This window comes from Leptodactylus fuscus, unplaced genomic scaffold (assembly GCF_031893055.1).
Source record: "Leptodactylus fuscus isolate aLepFus1 unplaced genomic scaffold, aLepFus1.hap2 HAP2_SCAFFOLD_226, whole genome shotgun sequence".
Taxonomy (NCBI): domain Eukaryota; kingdom Metazoa; phylum Chordata; class Amphibia; order Anura; family Leptodactylidae; genus Leptodactylus; species Leptodactylus fuscus.
In genome coordinates, this window is record NW_027440249.1 from 118,114 (window position 1) to 140,720 (window position 22,607).

Genomic DNA, 22,607 nt, shown 5'->3' on the forward strand with positions numbered 1-22,607 from the left:
CTATAGAAATGAATGGATGTGGCCGCTCCCATAGAAATGAATAGATGTGGCCGCTCCTATAGAAATGAATGGATGTGGCCGCTCCTATAGAAATGAATGGATGTGGCCGCTCCTATAGAAATGAATGGATGTGGCCGCTCCTATAGAAATGAATGGATGTGGCCGCTCCCATAGAAATGAATGGATGTGGCCGCTCCTATAGAAATGAATAGATGTGGCCGCTCCTATAGAAATGAATGGCTGTGGCCGCTCCTATAGAAATGAATAGATGTGGCCGCTCCCATAGAAATGAATAGATGTGGCCGCTCCTATAGAAATGAATGGATGTGGCCGCTCCTATAGAAATGAATAGATGTGGCCGCTCCCATAGAAATGAATGGATGTGGCCGCTCCTATAGAAATGAATGGATGTGGCCGCTCCCATAGAAATGAATGGATGTGGCCGCTCCTATAGAAATTAATGGATGTGGCCGCTCCTATAGAAATGAATGGATGTGGCCGCTCCCATAGAAATGAATGGATGTGGCCGCTCCTATAGAAATGAATGGATGTGGCCACTCCTATAGAAATGAATGGATGTGGCCGCTTCCATAGAAATGAATGGATGTGGCCGCTCCTATAGAAATGAATGGATGTGGCCGCTCCTATAGAAATGAATGGATGTGGCCACTCCTATAGAAATGAATAGATGTGGCCGCTCCTATAGAAATGAATGGATGTGGCCGCTCCTATAGAAATGAATGGATGTGGCCGCTCCTATAGAAATGAATGGATGTGGCCGCTCCCATAGAAATGAATGGATGTGGCCGCTCCTATAGAAATGAATGGATGTGGCCGCTCCTATAGAAATGAATGGATGTGGCCGCTCCTATAGAAATGAATGGATGTGGCCGCTCCTATAGAAATGAATGGATGTGGCCGCTCCTATAGAAATGAATGGATGTGGCCGCTCCTATAGAAATGAATGGATGTGGCCGCTCCCATAGAAATGAATGGATGTGGCCGCTCCCATAGAAATGAATGGATGTGGCCGCTCCTATAGAAATGAATGGATGTGGCGGCTCCTATAGAAATGAGTAGATGTGGCCGCTCCTATAGAAATGAATGGATGTGGCCGCTCCTATAGAAATGATTGGATGTGGCCGCTCCTATAGAAATGAATAGATGTGGCCGCTCCCATAGAAATGAATGGATGTGGTCGCTTCCATAGAAATGAATGGATGTGGCTGCTCCTATAGAAATGAATGGATGTGGCCGCTCCTATAGAAATGAATGGATGTGGCCGCTTCCATAGAAATGAATGGATGTGGCTGCTCCTATAGAAATGAATGGATGTGGCCGCTCCTATAGAAATGAATGGATGTGGCCGCTCATATAGAAATGAATGGATGTGGCCGCTCCTATAGAAATGAATAGATGTGGCCGCTCCCATGGAAATGAATGGATGTGGCCGCTCCCATGGAAATGAATGGATGTGGCCGCTCCTATAGAAATGAATGGATGTGGCCGCTCCTATAGAAATGAATAGATGTGGCCGCTCCTATAGAAATGAATAGATGTGGCCGCTCCTATAGAAATGAATGGATGTGGCCGCTCATATAGAAATGAATGGATGTGGCCGCTCCTATAGAAATGATTGGATGTGGCCGCTCCTATAGAAATGAATGGATGTGGCCGCTCCTATAGAAATGAATGGATGTGGCCGCTCATATAGAAATGAATGGATGTGGCCGCTCCTATAGAAATGATTGGATGTGGCCGCTCCTATAGAAATGAATGGATGTGGCCGCTCCTATAGAAATGAATGGATGTGGCCGCTCCTATAGAAATGATTGGATGTGGCCGCTCCTATAGAAATGAATGGATGTGGCCGCTCCCATAGAAATGAATAGATGTGGCCGCTCCCATGGAAATGAATAGATGTGGCCGCTCATATAGAAATGAATAGATGTGGCCGCTCCTATAGAAATGAATAGATGTGGCCGCTCCTATAGAAATGAATGGATGTGGCCGCTCCTATAGAAATGAATGGATGTGGCCGCTCCTATAGAAATGAATGGATGTGGTCGCTCCTATAGAAATGAATAGATGTGGTCGCTCCCATAGAAATGAATGGATGTGGCCGCTCCTATAGAAATGAATAGATGTGGCCGCTCATATAGAAATGAATGGATGTGGCCGCTCCTATAGAAATGAAAAGATGTGGCCGCTCCTATAGAAGTGAATGGATGTGGCCGCTCCTATAGAAATGAATGGATGTGGCCGCTCCTATAGAAATGAATGGATGTGGCCGCTCCTATAGAAATGAATAGATGTGGCCGCTCCTATAGAAATGAATGGATGTGGCCGCTCCCATAGAAATGAATGGATGTGGCCGCTCCTATAGAAATTAATGGATGTGGCCGCTCCTATAGAAATGAATGGATGTGGCCGCTCCCATAGAAATGAATGGATGTGGCCGCTCCTATAGAAATGAATGGATGTGGCCACTCCTATAGAAATGAATGGATGTGGCCGCTTCCATAGAAATGAATGGATGTGGCCGCTCCTATAGAAATGAATGGATGTGGCCGCTCCTATAGAAATGAATGGATGTGGCCACTCCTATAGAAATGAATGGATGTGGCCTCTTCCATAGAAATGAATGGATGTGGCCGCTCCTATAGAAATGAATAGATGTGGCCGCTCCTATAGAAATGAATGGATGTGGCCGCTCCCATAGAAATGAATGGATGTGGCCGCTCCTATAGAAATGAATAGATGTGGCTGCTCCTATAGAAATGAATGGATGTGGCCGCTCCTATAGAAATGAATGGATGTGGCCGCTCCCATAGAAATGAATGGATGTGGCCGCTCCCATAGAAATGAATGGATGTGGCCGCTCCTATAGAAATGAATGGATGTGGCCGCTCCTATAGAAATGAATAGATGTGGCCGCTCCCATAAAAATGAATGGATGTGGCCGCTCCTATAGAAATGAATGGATGTGGCCGCTCCCATAGAAATGAATGGATGTGGCCGCTCCTATAGGAATGAATAGATGTGACCGCTCCTATAGAAATGAATGGATGTGGCCGCTCCTATAGAAATGAATGGATGTGGCCGCTCCTATAGAAATGAATGGATGTGGCCGCTCCCATAAAAATGAATGGATGTGGCCGCTCCTATAGGAATGATTGGATGTGGCCGCTCATATAGAAATGAATAGATGTGGCCGCTCCCATAGAAATGAATGGATGTGGCCGCTCCTATAGAAATGAATGGATGTGACCGCTCCCATAGAAATGAATGGATGTGGCCGCTCCTATAGAAATGAATGGATGTGGCCGCTCCTATAGAAATGAATGGATGTGGCCGCTCCTATAGAAATGAATGGATGTGGCCGCTCCCATGGAAATGAATGGATGTGGCCGCTCCCATAGAAATGAATGGATGTGGCCGCTCCTATAGAAATGAATGGATGTGGCCGCTCCTATAGAAATGAATAGATGTGGCCGCTCCTATAGAAATGAATGGATGTGGCCGCTCCTATAGAAATGAATGGATGTGGCCGCTCCTATAGAAATGAATGGATGTGGCCGCTCCTATAGAAATGAATGGATGTGGCCGCTCCTATAGAAATGAATGGATGTGGCCGCTCCTATAGAAATGAATAGATGTGGCGGCTCCTATAGAAATGAATAGATGTGGCCGCTCCTATAGAAATGAATGGATGTGGCCGCTCCCATAGAAATGAATGGATGTGGCCGCTCCCATAGAAATGAATGGATGTGACCGCTCCCATAGAAATGAATGGATGTGGCCGCTCCTATAGAAATGAATGGATGTGGCCGCTCCTATAGAAATGAATGGATGTGGCCGCTCCTATAGAAATGAATGGATGTGGCCGCTCATATAGAAATGAATGGATGTGGCCGCTCCTATAGAAATGATTGGATGTGGCCGCTCCTATAGAAATGAATGGATGTGGCCGCTCCTATAGAAATGAATAGATGTGGCCGCTCCTATAGAAATGAATAGATGTGGCCGCTCATATAGAAATGAATGGATGTGGCCGCTCCTATAGAAATGATTGGATGTGGCCGCTCCTATAGAAATGAATGGATGTGGCCGCTCCTATAGAAATGAATGGATGTGGCCGCTCCTATAGAAATGAATGGATGTGGCCGCTCCTATAGAAATGAATGGATGTGGCCGCTCCCATAGAAATGAATGGATGTGGCCGCTCCCATAGAAATGAATGGATGTGGCCGCTCATATAGAAATGAATGGATGTGGCCGCTCATATAGAAATGAATAGATGTGGCCGCTCCTATAGAAATGAATGGATGTGGCCGCTCCTATAGAAATGAATGGATGTGGCCGCTCCTATAGAAATGAATGGATGTGGCCGCTCCTATAGAAATGAATGGATGTGGCCGCTCCTATAGAAATGAATGGATGTGGCCGCTCCTATAGAAATGAATGGATGTGGCCGCTCCTATAGAAATGAATGGATGTGGCCGCTCCTATAGAAATGAATAGATGTGGCCGCTCCTATAGAAATGAGTGGATGTGGCCGCTCCTATAGAAATGAATGGATGTGGCCGCTCCTATAGAATGAATGGATGTGGCCGCTCCTATAGAAATGATTGGATGTGGCCGCTCCTATAGAAATGAATGGATGTGGCCGCTCCTATAGAAATGAATAGATGTGGCCGCTCCTATAGAAATGAATGGATGTGGCCGCTCCTATAGAAATGAATGGATGTGGCCGCTCCTATAGAAATGAATAGATGTGGCCGCTCCCATAGAAATGAATGGATGTGGCCGCTCCCATAGAAATGAATGGATGTGGCCGCTCATATAGAAATGAATGGATGTGGCCGCTCATATAGAAATGAATAGATGTGGCCGCTCCTATAGAAATGAATAGATGTGGCCGCTCCTATAGAAATGAATGGATGTGGCCGCTCCTATAGAAATGAATAGATGTGGCCGCTCCTATAGAAATGAATGGATGTGGCCGCTCCTATAGAAATGAATAGATGTGGCCGCTCCTATAGAAATGAATGGATTTGGCCGCTCCCATGGAAATGAATAGATGTGGCTGCTCCTATAGAAATGAATAGATGTGGCCGCTCCTATAGAAATGAATAGATGTGGCCGCTCCTATAGAAATGAATGGATGTGGCCGCTCCTATAGAAATGAATAGATGTGGCCGCTCCTATAGAAATGAATGGATGTGGCCGCTCCTATAGAAATGAATAGATGTGGCCGCTCCCATAGAAATGAATGGATGTGGCCGCTCCTATAGAAATGAATAGATGTGGCCGCTCCTATAGAAATGAATGGATGTGGCCGCTCCTATAGAAATGAATGGATGTGGCCGCTCCTATAGAAATGAATGGATGTGGCCGCTCCTATAGAAATGAATGGATTTGGCCGCTCCCATGGAAATGAATAGATGTGGCCGCTCCTATAGAAATGAATGGATTTGGCCGCTCCCATGGAAATGAATAGATGTGGCCGCTCCCATAGAAATGAATGGATGTGGCGGCTCCTATAGAAATGAATGGATGTGGCCGCTCCCATGGAAATGAATGGATGTGGCCGCTCCTATAGAAATGAATAGATGTGGCCGCTTCCATTCATTTCTATGGGAGTGTGCTATTCAAATAGTGTTCGCTCATCTCTAGTAGTGACCCATTGGGAAGGGTAAAAAGATATAACTGCATATAGTCAGCAGGGTCAACCACAGTCCCATCAACCCGAGAAGCAGAGACTTGGGACCTAGCGAGATGTCATTGTGCAGAGAGGAAGATCTCAGTATAAACTGGCAGGTGGTGAGCACAGCGGGGTGGGAAGGGGGGAGTAAAAAGAGACAAAGGTCAGAACAATGAAGTCCGTGACAATCAATAAGTAAGTGAAGGAGAGGACTAAATTCCTGCCAGGGGGCCGTGAAAAGCCGTCAATCAGGAAAAGAGAGGACGACGTCAACAGCCCCGAAATATGGAGGGTAATGGCTCCCGCAGAGAGCATGGCGTGTCAATGGAGCCCAGCCTCACACAAAGAGAACATATATGAGGCTAGGAACTAACGGGTTCCGCTCCCCCCCTGAACCAGAAAAGGAAGTCTAACCGTGGATCTAATGGGAAAAGCAAAAAAAAGAAACAGAGCAACAAGCCAAGTGGCACATTCCAGAAGAATAAGGGAGTCCATATAAGTGAGGACATCAATCAGCAGGGCCGAGGCCTCTGGGGAGGAACGAGGATTGTGCCGCTTAAGGTGCCCATGTTACCACACAGGTGGGGGTGATGGAGAAGGTGCCACCAGTTCCCAGTAAGACAGTTCCGGAGCAGGGATCTCCAACAAATGACAAAAGGAGGATAAGTCCAAGTAGGAGCGTAACGTAGCTGAGTGCCCATCAGCGACCTATGAGAGCAAAGGTTATACGCCCCACCGGTACTGAATCTGATGGTCTCTCCAAGTCTGCAGGAGAGGGCGCAGATGATGTCGCTTCTAGAGAGTAAGGAGGGAAAGATCCTGGTAGAGCTGTATCTTAATGCTATCAAAGTCTATATCCATCAGGCGGTGGGCCATAGCCATAACGGCCTCCTTAGTAGTGAAATTGTGGATGCAGCAGATCACATCTCGAGGGGTAGAGGGGAGATTCTTAGGGCACAGTGCGCTCTGTCCAGCTTTATCTTATTGGATGGAGGTTCCCTGGAGGACACTGTTGAATATCACCTCAAGTGTGATGTGGAGGTCTTCATCATAGGTAGCCTCTGGGAGGCCCTTAATCCTGATATTGTTGTGCCTGCCTCTATTATCAATTTGCAGTGGAGCGCTCATGGCTTAATAAGACTCCACACACCTATATGGTGGTCTCTCCCTATGGAGTGACGATATCCCCTCAACCCTGTCTAAGCCTCTTACCTCTGCCAGATCAGTCCTCTCTGCGCCAAGCTGATGAGATGCAAGTACATTGAAACAGCTATCCTTGGCTGAGAAGACTGTATCTGGTTAAATCCCAACATCATTGCAAACAAAGTCCTCTGAAAGGTCGGCATGATGTTAAAGGGGGCACCCTCTATAGGTCGTGCTTGACTGAGACTCTGGCATCCTAATTACATCATGGAAGATAGACTTGCACATTCTCAGTCAGCGCTCTCTATTGGTGTGCATATTTGAGGCACTGGCATCCTAATTACATCATGGAAGTCAGATTTGCATATTCTTCCCATGTTTCTATTATCAAAGTCTTCCAAGTGGCGCTGAACCTCGCACAGTGTCGCAGTATGTGCAGAGGTAGTATCATGAAGCTGCCCGACATACACCCTAATAGCATCATGGTCGTCCTCGAGGTCCAGCAAGATGGCTGCGACCTCATTGCATGCTGACTTGGCGCAGCGGCCGGCTACACAACGTACGAGTTCATATTAGCTCTATATAGGTGGTCCACTGGTCCGGAGGTGTTGAGGGCCACCTTCTTGGAGGCTTTCTTGGTCAGAGGCATGGAATGTTAAGCTGGGGTTCACGGATTAGGCGGCGCTGGAGCGGAGCAGAAGCAGTGTGTGTCCTACTCCATTCACGTAGGCCATACCCCTGATCCCAATGGTTCTAACTGTGGTTATGTAGATCTACTGCCGACATGTCCCGTATCTACTCTGCAGTATTTACAATGATTACGGGGTAAGAGTGACATCACTGGTCACCTGGACGTTAGAATTGCCAGGCTTGTATTTGGGCTTCAACAACTTTTTAGAAAATACCAGGACCTTATAATGTCATGGAAATGTCATCAGATGAAAGCAAACATGTCATCTATAGTGAGACATGGAGAAGAGAATCATGCTCTAGATGTGATGTCATGGTCAATGAGAGCCATTCCTTCCATGATAATGTAATTGGAGGGCTTTGTGAAGACCACCCAACATCTGCTTCATCTGGCCCAACCGTGAGACTGCCTATCCTTAGTGTGAATGAGAGATTAAGGCAAGTGGTGGAAAGTGGTGGAGAGAATGCCTGGAGAAGATCATGAAGAATGAATCATGTCCAGGAGTTCGCAGGCAACAAATTCCATCCATCAATGTACAGGAAGGTGTGTGAGATAGATAGATGGGAATTTAGCTGGTAGCAGCAGTGGTGCGACCCAAACAGTAAGAGACAGGGACAAAAAATAGGCAGAAAACTGGTTTATATAGAAAAACAGGACAATAAATAAATCTTCACTTCAGGCACAGAATGAGCAAAACACAATCAATCCCTGCTCGTCTGAGCCACTAACAGACCTGATAACCTAACTATACATGGGGCTTACTACCAACCACACCAACACAACAGGAGCAATATAGTGTCAGCGGACTCAGGGTTACAGGACAGACCCAGCAGCTCCTCTCACCTCATGGACCTGCCCTGTAATGTCAGAGCTGCAGCCTTTATGGGTCAGTAATGAGCCCAGGATCTGCCCCTGTGCTGAGACTATGCCAGACCTGTCCCTATGCTGAGGCTCCTCCAGACCTGCCCCTGTGCTGAGGTTCCTCCAGATCTGCTCCTGTGCTGAGGTTCCTCCAGATCTGCTCCTCTGCTGAGGCTCCTCCAGATCTGCCCCTGTGCTGAGGCTACTTCAGATCTGCCCCTGTGCTGAGGCTCCTCCATACCTGCCCCTGTGCTGAGGCTACTTCAGATCTGCCCCTGTGCTGAGGCTACTTCAGATCTGCCCCTGTGCTGAGGCTCCTCCAGATCTGCCCCTGTGCTTAGGCTACTTCAGATCTGCCCCTGTGCTGAGGCTCCTCCAGATCTGCCCCTGTGCTGAGGCTACTCCAGATCTGCCCCTGTGCTGAGGCTACTTCAGATCTGCCCCTGTGCTGAGGCTCCTCTAGATCTGCCCCTGTGCTGAGGCTCCTCTAGATCTGCCCCTGTGCTGAGGCTACTTCAGATCTGCCCCTGTGCTGAGGCTCCTCCATATCTGCCCCTGTGTTGAAGCTACTCCAGATCTGCCCCTGTGCTGAGGCTACTCCAGATCTGCCCCTGTGCTGAGGCTACTCCGGATCTGCCCCTGTGCTGAGGTTCCTCCAGATCTGCTCCTGTGCTGAGGCTACTCCAGATCTGCCCCTGTGCTGAAGCTACTCCAGACCTGCCCCTGTGCTGAGGCTCCTCCAGATCTGCTCCTGTGCTGAGGTTCCTCCAGATCTGCTCCTGTGCTGAGGTTCCTCCAGATCTGCTCCTCTGCTGAGGCCCCTCCAAATCTGCCCCTGTGTTGAGGCTCCTCCAGATCTGCCCCTGTGCTGAGGCTACTCCAGATCTGCCCCTGTGCTGAGGCTCCTCCAGATCTGCCTCTGTGCTGAGGCTTCTCCAGACCTGCTCCTGTGCTGAGGCTACTCCAGACCTGCCCCTGTGCTAAGGCTCCTCCAGATCTGCTCCTGTGCTTAGGCTCCTCCAGATCTGCCTCTGTGCTTAGGCTCCTCCAGATCTGCCCCTGTGCTAAGGCTCCTCCAGATCTGCCCCTGTGCTGAGGCTACTCCAGATCTGCCCCTGTGCTGAGGCTACTCCAGACCTGCCCCTGTGCTTAGGTTCCTCCAGATCTGCTCCTGTGCTGAGGTTCCTCCAGATCTGCTCCTCTGCTGAGGCCCCTCCAAATCTGCCCCTGTGTTGAGGCTCCTCCAGATCTGCCCCTGTGCTGAGGCTCTTCCAGATCTGCCCCTGTGCTGAGGCTCCTCCAGATCTGCTCCTGTGCTGAGGTTCCTCCAGATCTGCTCCTCTGCTGAGGCTCCTCCAGATCTGCTCCTCTGCTGAGGCTCCTCCAGATCTGCTCCTCTGCTGAGGCCCCTCCAGATCTGCCCCTGTGCTGAGGCTACTCCAGATCTGCCCCTGTGCTGAAGCTACTCCAGATCTGCCCCTGTGCTGAGGCTACTCCAGATCTGCCCCTGTGCTGAAGCTACTCCAGATCTGCCCCTGTGCTGAGGCTCCTCCAGATCTGCCCCTGTGCTGAGGCTCCTCCAGATCTGCCCCTGTGCTGAGGCTCCTCCAGATCTGCCCCTGTGCTGAGGCTCCTCCAGATCTGCCCCTGTGCTGAGGCTTCGCCAGACCTGCTCCTGTGCTGAGGCTACTCCAGACCTGCCCCTGTGTTGAGGCTCCTCCAGATCTGCCCCTGTGCTGAGGCTCCTCCAGATCTGCCCCTGTGCTGAAGCTACTCCAGACCTGCCCCTGTGCTGAGGTTCCTCCAGATCTGCTCCTCTGCTGAGGCCCCTCCAAATCTGCCCCTGTGTTGAGGCTTCTCCAGATCTGCCCCTGTGCTGAGGCTCTTCCAGATCTGCCCCTGTGCTGAGGCTCCTCCAGATCCGCCCCTGTGCTGAGGTTCCTCCAGATCTGCCCCTGTGCTGAGGCTCCTCCAGATCTGTCCCTGTGCTGAGGTTACTCCAGATCTGCCCTGGACCACACGTATGTCAGAGACCTGGGGGAGATATAGCAGGACCCCAGCACTCTGCCTGTCACCTTCTCACTATATATATAATCTATATCTCCACCTCTGCCAAAACAGTCATCAGCACAGAAGTAGAGGAATACAATACAAACAACATCATCTGAAGGCAAGAACACAACTTGACCCCAGGACTTCATTCAATTTGAAGATATTGGGGGTCCAGCAGGGACACATGAAGTTTAGGGTTTCTATTTAATCTTTATTGAGTGACCTTCTTATTCATTATCATGGAAGGTTTGAGCAAATGCTACTACAATGCAAGACATCAGCTGCCTCCAGGAATAACCGGAAACTTTCTTTTCATTTATGATCAGATATAGACTTAGAGCTGGAGGAAACCAGCCCAGCTCCACCTGGCATGACTACGCCAGAGATCCAGTCGGGTATAACACATTCAAAGATGGATCCAAAACTAACACAATTGGAGCAGACCCCAGAACCAACACAAATGGAGCAGACCCCAGAACCAACACAAATGGAGCAGACCCCAGAACCAACACAAATGGAGCAGACCCCAGAACCAACACAAATGGAGCAGACCCCAGAACCAACACAATCGGAGCAGACCCCAGAACCAACACAAATGGAGCAGACCCCAGAACCAACACAAATGGAGCAGACCCCAGAACCAACACAAATGGAGCAGACTCCAGAACCAACACAAATGGAGAAGACCACAGAACCAACACAAATGGAGAAGACCACAGAACCAACACAATCTGAGCAGTCGCCAAAACCAACACGATCAGAGATGGTTTCCAAAGACACATGGTCAGTGCTGGATCCACAAGTGATACCATCAGACCTGGTGATGAACTCAATATCAGATCAGATGACTCCAGAACCTTTACAGGTAACCACTTTACAAATAATGGAAAATTCCAGCCCAGATGTCAGAGAACAGACAACAATCCAGCCAACCACACAAGTCATTACTCTTCCAAGTCAAGAATACCATGTGACGTCGGTGAGACCTTCCCTTGCTCTGGTCATCACACCAACCATTGACAACGCTGGCATTGATAAAGCTTTTTCCAATGATGAACCAGATGCACCAACTGTAAAAGAAGCGGTCATCCCGGTAACCGTAAGCATGATCCCTACGAAGCCCGCCAAAGCACATGACATGTCTAAAGAAGTCAACATACCCTTGGGGAAAGTGATCAGTCAAGATCAGGCAAGGAAAAAAGACTCCATCCAGCGGCCGCCAAAGACCTCACCACCAGAGAAGAAGGAGAAGCAGAAAAACAGAAATTTAACATCATTCAAATGGAAAAACAAATGGTCGTCTTCCAAGAAGTGGGGTTATAAATCAGACCTCCCAGGTAAGACACCTCTCAACATCTCAAGATTTGTCCTCGTATAGCAGCAGTGACACAAGTTGTCTTTCATCCTTTGTCATCCTACTTACCTTCTTGTGACAGCAGCTGAGGTATCTAACGAGACGGATTCCCCATCCGATTAGTCAGATATGTGGTGGTCTGGAGGAGACCAAGAGTCTGAAATGGAGAGTAGAGTCAAGAGGGGACAGTGGAGCTTGGATGTGGGCAAGGGGAACTGGTGGAAGCACAGGGGGGCTAGAGAAATTAGAGGATTATGAGAGAACAGAGGGATGTGAAGGCAGAAAGGAGTCTGGAGAGGTACAAAAGGATCTGAAATCCTGAGATAGCACCCCCTCCCCCACCCAGGAGGAGAATAGACAAGTGTATACTATGGAATTATAGCATAGTCTGCTGTGGACCCAAACGGTACCTATATGTATAAGCTACAGTGGGACACTATCCTATGGGATTCCTACAGGATTAATAGTCCCAAATAATTTGTACAGATCTTCAAGTATCAAAAGATGCTTGTTAGTCCCAAAGTCTTCATCAGCACTGGTGACCCGATCCTTAGAGTAACCTCGGATTATTCCTCAGCGATATATTCAGCTGATGTCACAAAGTCACTCAGGGCGATAATTCTGTCAGTATGTCATCCCATCCATCATCCCTGATCATCGCTAATCTCTAACCATACACATGGCCAACCATCTACTAACTATACACGATCAGCCATCTATAATCCCTAACCATACACACGGCCAACCATCTATAATCTCTAACCATACACATGACCAACTATCTATAATCCCTAACCATACACACGGCCAACCATCTACTAACCTAACTATACACGATCAGCCATCTATAATCCCTAACCATACACACGGCCAACCATCTACTAACCTAACTATACACAATCAGCCATCTATAATCCCTAACTATACACATGACCAACCATCTATAATCCCTAACCATACACATGGCCAACTATCTATAATCCCTAACCATACACATGGCCAACTATCTATAATCCCTAACCATACACACGGCCAACCATCTACTAACCTAACTATACACAATCAGCCATCTATAATCCCTAACCATACACACGGCCAACCATCTACTAACCTAACCATACACACGGCCAACCATCTATAATCTCTAACCATACACACGGCCAACCATCTACTAACCTAACTATACACGATCAGCCATCTATAATCCCTAACCATACACACGGCCAACCATCTACTAACCTAACTATACATGATCAGCCATCTATAATCCCTAACCATACACACGGCCAACCATCTACTAACCTAACTATACATGATCAGCCATCTATAATCCCTAACCATACACATGGCCAACCATCTACTAACCTAACTATACACGATCAGCCATCTATAATCCCTAACCATACACACGGCCAACCATCTATAATCTCTAACCATACACATGACCAACTATCTATAATCCCTAACCATACACACGGCCAACCATCTATAATCCCTAACCATACACATGACCAACTATCTATAATCCCTAACCATACACACGGCCAACCATCTACTAACCTAACTATACACAATCAGCCATCTATAATCCCTAACTATACACATGACCAACCATCTATAATCCCTAACCATACACATGGCCAACCATCTACTAACCTAACTATACACAATCAGCCATCTATAATCCCTAACCATACACACGGCCAACCATCTACTAACCTAACTATACACAATCAGCCATCTATAATCCCTAACTATACACATGACCAACCATCTATAATCCCTAACCATACACATGGCCAACTATCTATAATCCCTAACCATACACACGGCCAACCATCTACTAACCTAACTATACACGATCAGCCATCTATAATCCCTAACCATACACACGGCCAACCATCTACTAACCTAACTATACACAATCAGCCATCTATAATCCCTAACCATACACACGGCCAACCATCTACTAACCTAACTATACACGATCAGCCATCTATAATCCCTAAACATACACACGGCCAACCATCTACTAACCTAACTATACACAATCAGCCATCTATAATCCCTAACCATACACATGGCCAACCATCTACTAACCTAACTATACACAATCAGCCATCTATAATCCCTAACCATACACACGGCCAACCATCTACTAACCTAACTGTACACAATCAGCCATCTATAATCCCTAACCATACACACGGCCAGCCATCTACTAACCTAACTATACACATGACCAACCATCTATAATCTCTAACCATACACATGACCAACCATCTATAATCCCTAACCATACACACGGCCAACCATCTACTAACCTAACTATACACGATCAGCCATCTATAATCCCTAACCATACACACGGCCAACCATCTACTAACCTAACTATACACAATCAGCCATCTATAATCCCTAACCATACACACGGCCAACCATCTACTAACCTAACTATACACAATCAGCCATCTATAATCCCTAACCATACACACGGCCAGCCATCTACTAACCTAACTATACACATGACCAACCATCTATAATCTCTAACCATACACATGACCAACCATCTATAATCCCTAACCATACACATGGCCAACCATCTACTAACCTAACTATACACAATCAGCCATCTATAATCCCTAACCATACACACGGCCAACCATCTACTAACCTAACTATACACGATCAGCCATCTATAATCCCTAACCATACACATGGCCAACCATCTACTAACCTAACTATACACGATCAGCCATCTATAATCCCTAACCATACACACGGCCAACCATCTACTAACCTAACTATACACGATCAGCCATCTATAATCCCTAACCATACACATGGCCAACCATCTACTAACCTAACTACACACAATCAGCCATCTATAATCCCTAACCATACACACGGCCAACCATCTACTAACCTAACTATACACACGGCCAACCATCTCCTAACCTAACTATACACGATCAGCCATCTATAATCCCTAACCATACACACGGCCAACCATCTACTAACCTAACTATACACGATCAGCCATCTATAATCCCTAACCATACACACGGCCAACCATCTACTAACCTAACTATACACAATCAGCCATCTATAATCCCTAACTATACACATGACCAACCATCTATAATCCCTAACCATACACATGGCCAACTATCTATAATCTCTAACCATACACACGGCCAACCATCTACTAACCTAACTATACACAATCAGCCATCTATAATCCCTAACCATACACACGGCCAACCATCTACTAACCTAACTATACACGATCAGCCATCTATAATCCCTAACCATACACACGGCCAACCATCTACTAACCTAACTATACACGATCAGCCATCTATAATCCCTAACCATACACATGGCCAACCATCTACTAACCTAACTACACACAATCAGCCATCTATAATCCCTAACCATACACACGGCCAACCATCTACTAACCTAACTATACACACGGCCAACCATCTCCTAACCTAACTATACACGATCAGCCATCTATAATCCCTAACCATACACACGGCCAACCATCTACTAACCTAACTATACACGATCAGCCATCTATAATCCCTAACCATACACACGGCCAACCATCTACTAACCTAACTATACACAATCAGCCATCTATAATCCCTAACTATACACATGACCAACCATCTATAATCCCTAACCATACACATGGCCAACTATCTATAATCTCTAACCATACACACGGCCAACCATCTACTAACCTAACTATACACAATCAGCCATCTATAATCCCTAACCATACACACGGCCAACCATCTACTAACCTAACTATACACACGGCCAACCATCTACTAACCTAACTATACACGATCAGCCATCTATAATCCCTAACCATACACATGGCCAGCCATCTACTAACCTAACTATACACACGGCCAACCATCTACTAACCTAACTATACATGATCAGCCATCTATAATCCCTAACCATACACACAGCCAACCATCTACTAACCTAACTATACACAATCAGCCATCTATAATCCCTAACTATACACATGACCAACCATCTATAATCCCTAACCATACACATGACCAACCATCTATAATCTCTAACCATACACATGGCCAGCCATCTACTAACCTAACTATACACATGACCAACCATCTATAATCCCTAACCATACACATGGCCAACCATCTATAATCTCTAACCATACACATGGCCAGCCATCTACTAACCTAACTATACACATGACCAACCATCTATAATCCCTAACCATACACATGGCCAACCATCTATAATCTCTAACCATACACACGGCCAGCCATCTACTAACCTAACTATACACAATCAGCCATCTATAATCCCTAACCATACACATGGCCAGCCATCTACTAACCTAACTATACACATGACCAACCATCTATAATCTCTAACCATACACATGGCCAGCCATCTACTAACCTAACTATACACAATCAGCCATCTATAATCCCTAACCATACACACGGCCAACCATCTTCTAACCTAACTATACACATGACCAACCATCTATAATCCCTAACCATACACATGGCCAACCATCTATAATCTCTAAGCATACACACGGCCAACCATCTACTAACCTAACTATACACATGGCCAACCATCTACTAACCTAACTATACACATGGCCAACAATCTACTAACCTAACTATACACACGGCCAACCATCTACTAACCTAACTATACACGATCAGCCATCTATAATCTCTAACCATACACATGGCCAACCATCTATAATCTCTAACCCTACACACAGTTCGTTGCTGATCATCTATAATTCTGACCTCTATCACAACAGACCAATACTCAGCACTGACCGTACGACCATAGTTCCCCAGCAGGACAAGCAGCATCTGACTAATGACTTACCTTCTAGGGCAGAATCTACACTTTCCAAAGATGTCTTTTTATTATTTTCAAGAAAATCAACAAGTTATTCTTATGCAAATTAGCTGAAAAGGGCTTTAGGGGCGTGTCTTAGCTCTCTACCCTACATAACCAGCCCTGGCAGGAGAAGACACGCCCCTAACGCTCTTTTCAGCTATTTTGCATAAGAATAAAATCCTGATTTTCATGAAAATGAATCTGCAATGGAGAATAAGAAAGTCATTCTGGAAACTGCAGAAGCCGCCTACAAGGTCCTGTCATTAGTCTGATAGCATTTATTCTGCTGACAGACTCCCTTTATAATGGCCATCTCATCCTCATTACAAGCCATCCATCCATCGTCACCAATGATCCAACCTTCATCAATCATCGATCATCCATTTACTTATCATCTCTGACCACATGGAATGCGGCTGATCATTCCTGGTCATTGTCCCATTATCACTGTCCCTCTGATCATTGGTCCATCATCGATGATTATCCAACCAGCCAGCTATTGTTTCTGACCACTTATTCATCGTCTATATAACAATCCTTTCCGTTGAGTCGTTGTGAAGTCTTCTTTGATTCTTTGTATCTTCTCTTTTTCTTTCCCGCTTCCGTCCTTCTCCTTCTCCTTCTCCTTTTTTCTTTTCTTCTTCTTCTCCTCTTCTCTTTTTCTTTCCCGCTTCCGTCCTTCTCCTTCTCCTTCTCCTTTTTTCTTTTCTTCTTCTTCTCCTCTTCTCTTTTTCTTCTTCTTCTTCTTTTTTCTTTTCTTCTTCTTCTCCTCTCCTCTTTTCTTCTTCTCCTCTCCTCTTTTTCTTCTTCTTCTTCTTCTTCTCCTCGATTCCCCTTCTTTGTATTTTTTATTCCTGATTTTTTTTTCTTTCATCTTCTATTCATCTCTGGACACATCTATATAAAATCTGGCACTATTCTAAGTAGCACAAATTATTTAGGGGTCCCAGATTCAGCATTGAGGCTCAGGAGCTTCAGGTGGGGCTTCTGTCTATACAGCACCCACATGGGGCCAAAACACGACACCCCTACTGTAAGCAAAATACAAGACAGACTGGGGAGGGGTCTCCTATGTAAGTAGTGGTCTTCCCTGTCTCCTGAGACCCGCGCTACACCATACACAACCTTCTTCCTTCCTTTCTCCTTTTCCATTTCTTCCTTTCCATCTTCATTTTTCTTAGTTTCTGGTTTTCCTTCCTTTATCCTTCTTTCCTTCCTTCTTCCTACGTCTTCCTTATTTGGTTCTTCCTTGCTTGATTCTTCCTTGAGTTTCTGTTTTTCCTTCCTTTATCCTTCTTTCCTTCCTTCTTCCTACGTCTTCCTTATTTGGTTCTTCCTTCCTTGATTCTTCCTTGAGTTTCTGTTTTTCCTTCCTTTATCCTTCTTTCCTTCCTTCTTCCTACGTCTTCCTTATTTGGTTCTTCCTTGCTTGATTCTTCCTTGAGTTTCTGTTTTTCCTTCCTTTATCCTTCTTTCCTTCCTTCTTCCTACGTCTTCCTTATTTGGTTCTTCCTTCCTTGATTCTTCCTTGAGTTTCTGTTTTTCCTTCCTTTATCCTTCTTTCCTTCCTTCTTCCTACGTCTTCCTTATTTGGTTCTTCCTTCCTTGATTCTTCCTTGAGTTTCTGTTTTTCCTTCCTTTATCCTTCTTTCCTTCCTTCTTCCTACGTCTTCCTTATTTGGTTCTTCCTTGCTTGATTCTTCCTTGAGTTTCTGTTTTTCCTTCCTTTATCCTTCTTTCCTTCCTTCTTCCTACGTCTTCCTTATTTGGTTCTTCCTTCCTTGATTCTTCCTTGAGTTTGTTTTTCCTTCCTTGATTCTTCTTTCCTTCCTTCTTCCTACGTCTTCCTTATTTGGTTCTTCCTTCCTTGATTCTTCCTTGAGTTTCTGGTTTTCCTTCCTTTATCCTTCTTTCCTTCCTTCTTCCTACGTCTTCCTTATTTGGTTCTTCCTATTTCTTTCTTCGTTCAGTTTCTGGTTTTGCTTGAGTCTTTCTTTTCTTCCTTCTAAGGCCCGGTTCACATCTACGTTGGGGGCTTTTGTTTGGGGAGTCTTCTTGGGGACCCTCTGAATGGAAACCTATACACATAGAAAACGGTTACCCCATTGTAGTCTTTGATTTGACCTTCATGTTTGAGTGTTTTCTTCCTGGAGTGTCCTTATCTTTGTGACTTCACTTGCCTTTGATTATCTTTGTTCTTTGACCCATTGACGTCTTGTCTTGGTTGTGATTCATCTCCATTGTTTCCTTTGGTTTAGATTCGAGGTTTTTGTATATATGTATGTCCTGAGACTATGTATAGGGTCGCTGGACTATTATAAGACATGTAGATGGTCATTAGAGGTGTATATGTATTCCATAGGACAGAAGCCATTGATTTCATTTCTTCTTTCTTTGATGGACCTTCAGTGCGGACATACTTTGGTCACCAGAGCCCACACTTTGTACAACCTCGTAGACCTTGCCCATACCCATGTCTCAGTTCACAGTCCAAGTCTCCAATGGTGTTCCCTCTTTATCGCACAAACCACATTTCCCCATGGGGAGGATATGACAAGCGTGGCCTGGGGGACAGCAAACCTTTCGCAAAGCTCTGCAAGTTGTTAGGCCACAAGCGAGGCGTTTACAGTCTGTATCTCCCACCGGCACAGCGTTGAGGATCACCTATAGAAATGTCCACACACCAGGTAAGAGTCAATGCATGAAGGAGATAAGTTGTCACCATTCCAGGACCGGAGTCCACCATGTTGTTTTTTCTCACAGTGTATTGTGGCATGATTAACCCTGTATGTCCCAATAAGTGGTAACCTCAGACATGGAGCTTCGTTTGTGACCATATTAACCAAAGCTAACAAGACTAACAATCCTATGTATGTTGCATGTTTAGTAGACGTTGAGAATCCTGGGAGTTACACAACCCGACCACCAGCAACTACAAAAGAGACAACTACTAAAGAAGCCAACTCTATCCCAGAAAGACCCTTCGTGGTGGCGAGAGATCTCCTATCCAACCTGGCTTCCTTCTTCTGGCCCAGGTGGTTTTAGTAAGTGCTGTGTGAGTGTCTACAGGTGTGGTCAGGTGATGATCATCTACAGCAGATTGTCTATGGTCCATGGCTGGGTCCTGCTCAGTGTAGGTCTCTGCTGCTTCCAGGGTTCCTCTTAAGGTGGAACATATGCTAGATGTTGACACCACCACCTACCATGCAGCCTTATCGAGAGGACAAATGAGATATAAAGACATCTTATGTCTGTCCCCCTGAAAGAATCAAGGAGTGTAAAACGATGGGTTGTGTGTAAGTGGGGCCAGATCCTTTGTAGTCCTCAGGTTGGGATGGTTGTACAGAGGATGTTCATGCTAACACAACTATACCATATGCTCAGAGGAATACTCATGCCTTTCACCCCTTGTTTCGTTTTCAGATATTGGGTTTATTGGATGTTCCTTGAGAAGTCTTCAGCCCCCCTTTATACCTGGATTAGGAGTCCCATGGCCTGTGGATGATGTCGATGCTGGACGTTCCCTGTCATGCTGTGAATTCCTAGCAGCTCTTGAATGGGGTCTGGTGCTCTGAGCCTGCATGCCTATAGGTGTGGAGACCATGGCAGGCCATCTATGATGGCGGTGAGGTCCCGGCCATGGCACTGGTCTCCACCACATCTGCTTTTCTCTATGCTTGTATTATTGTATTGATATCAGAAGTCTTGGGAATATCTTAGTAACTTGGTGCCAGATTCTTGTCTATTAGTAGTTCAGTCGTTACTTTCCGTATCTGACGACCTTTCTGCTCTACACGTCTTCAGGAACTTTCCAGAAGGAAAGAAGTGATGTGAGAGGGCAAGTGCCGATAAGACTTGGAAGGTCTAGTTATGGTGTCACCTATAGACACTGCGGATATGACGCTGGATGGCCTGATAGTCTCACTTATAGTCTTGGGATGGGATTCGGATGCTTGACACCCCATCGCTCTGGTACTGGCTGGATCCGGGGTCTTTATTTATTCTTCATGGATAGAAATCTTCTCCTTCTTACTGTATAAACTTCTAAGACATAATAAATGCCTCACTGTACATAGAAACTGGTCTGGTCTTCTCAATATCCCACATATAGAGGCCTACAGACAGTATACAGTGACCATATAGTGGTATATACTGACAGACTCTACACAGGGCTCTACAGACAGTATACAGTGACCATATAGTGGTGTACAGTGTTGGCCAAAAGTATTGGCCCCCCTGCAGTCCTGTCAGATAATCCTCGGTGTCCCCAGATAATGATTACACAGCACAGACTCTTATATAGTATATAAGTGACACAGGTATATACAGTATAAGTATCGCCCCCTGCAGTCCTGTCAGATAATCCTCGCTGTCCCCCAGATAATGATTACAGAGCACAAACTCTTATATAGTATATAAGTGACACAGGGTATATACAGTATAAGTATCGCCTCCTGCAGTCCTGTCAGATAATCCTCGCTGTCCCAAGATAATGATTACACAGCACAAACTCTTATATAGTATATAAGTGACACAGGGTATATACAGTATAAGTATCGCCCCCTGCAGTCCTGTCAGATAATCCTCACTGTCCCAAGATAATGATTACAGGCAAAAACTCTTATATAGTATATAAGTGACACAGGGTATATATAGTATAAGTATCACCCCCTGCAGTCCTGTCAGATAATCCTCGGTGTCCCCAGATAATGATTACACAGCACAAACTCTTATATAGTATATAAGTGACACAGGGTATATACAGTATAAGTATCGCCCCCTGCAGTCCTGTCAGATAATCCTCGCTGTCCCCCAGATAATGATTACACAGCACAGACTCTTATATAGTATATAAGTGACACAGGGTATATACAGTATAAGTATCGCCCCCTGCAGTCCTGTCAGATAATCCTCACTGTCCCAAGATAATGATTACAGGCAAAAACTCTTATATAGTATATAAGTGACACAGGGTATATACAGTATAAGTATCACCCCCTGCAGTCCTGTCAGATAATCCTCACTGTCCCAAGATAATGATTACAGGCAAAAACTCTTATATAGTATATAAGTGACACAGGGTATATACAGTATAAGTATCGACCCCTGCAGTCCTGTCAGATAAACCTCGGTGTCCCCCAGATAATGATTACACAGCACAAACTCTTATATAGTATATAAGTGACACAGGGTATATACAGTATAAGTATCGCCCCCTGCAGTCCTGTCAGATAATCCTCGCTGTCCCCCAGATAATGATTACACAGCACAGACTCTTATATAGTATATAAGTGACACAGGGTATATACAGTATAAGTATCGCTCTCTGCAGTCCTGTCAGATAATCCTCGCTGTCCCCAGATAATGATTACACAGCACAGACTCTTATATAGTATATAAGTGACACAGGGTATATACAGTATAAGTATCGCCCCCTGCAGTCCTGTCAGATAATCCTCGCTGTCCCCAGATAATGATTACACAGCACAGACTCTTATATAGTATATAAGTGACACAGGGTATATACAGTATAAGTATCGCCCCCTGCAGTCCTGTCAGATAATCCTCGCTGTCCCCCAGATAATGATTACACAGCACAGACTCTTATATAGTATATAAGTGACACAGGGTATATACAGTATAAGTATCGCCCCCTGCAGTCCTGTCAGATATAATCCTCTCTGTCCCCCAGATAATGATTACACAGCACAAACTCTTATATAGTATATAAGTGACACAGGGTATATACAGTATAAGTATCGCCCCCTGCAGTCCTGTCAGATAATCCTCGGTGTCCCCAGATAATGATTACACAGCACAGACTCTTATATAGTATATAAGTGACACAGGGTATATACAGTATAAGTATCGCCCCC

The 22,607-nt window shown here is 45.6% G+C and overlaps 1 protein-coding gene across 1 annotated transcript in view; it reads left to right on the forward strand.

The window, feature by feature from the left end:
* Positions 1-20,788, forward strand: part of LOC142187385 (uncharacterized) — a gene marked incomplete at its 5' end in the record, with an annotated part of 128,287 nt that extends 107,499 nt beyond the window's left edge. Inside the window, 3 exons of the mRNA XM_075261588.1 lie at positions 10,781-11,791; positions 19,141-19,418; positions 20,155-20,788. Of these exons, the coding sequence (XP_075117689.1) occupies positions 10,781-11,791; positions 19,141-19,388 (1,259 nt within the window). The remainder of the gene's footprint in view (positions 1-10,780; positions 11,792-19,140; positions 19,419-20,154) is intronic.
* Between the last annotated feature and the right edge of the window lie 1,819 nt (positions 20,789-22,607).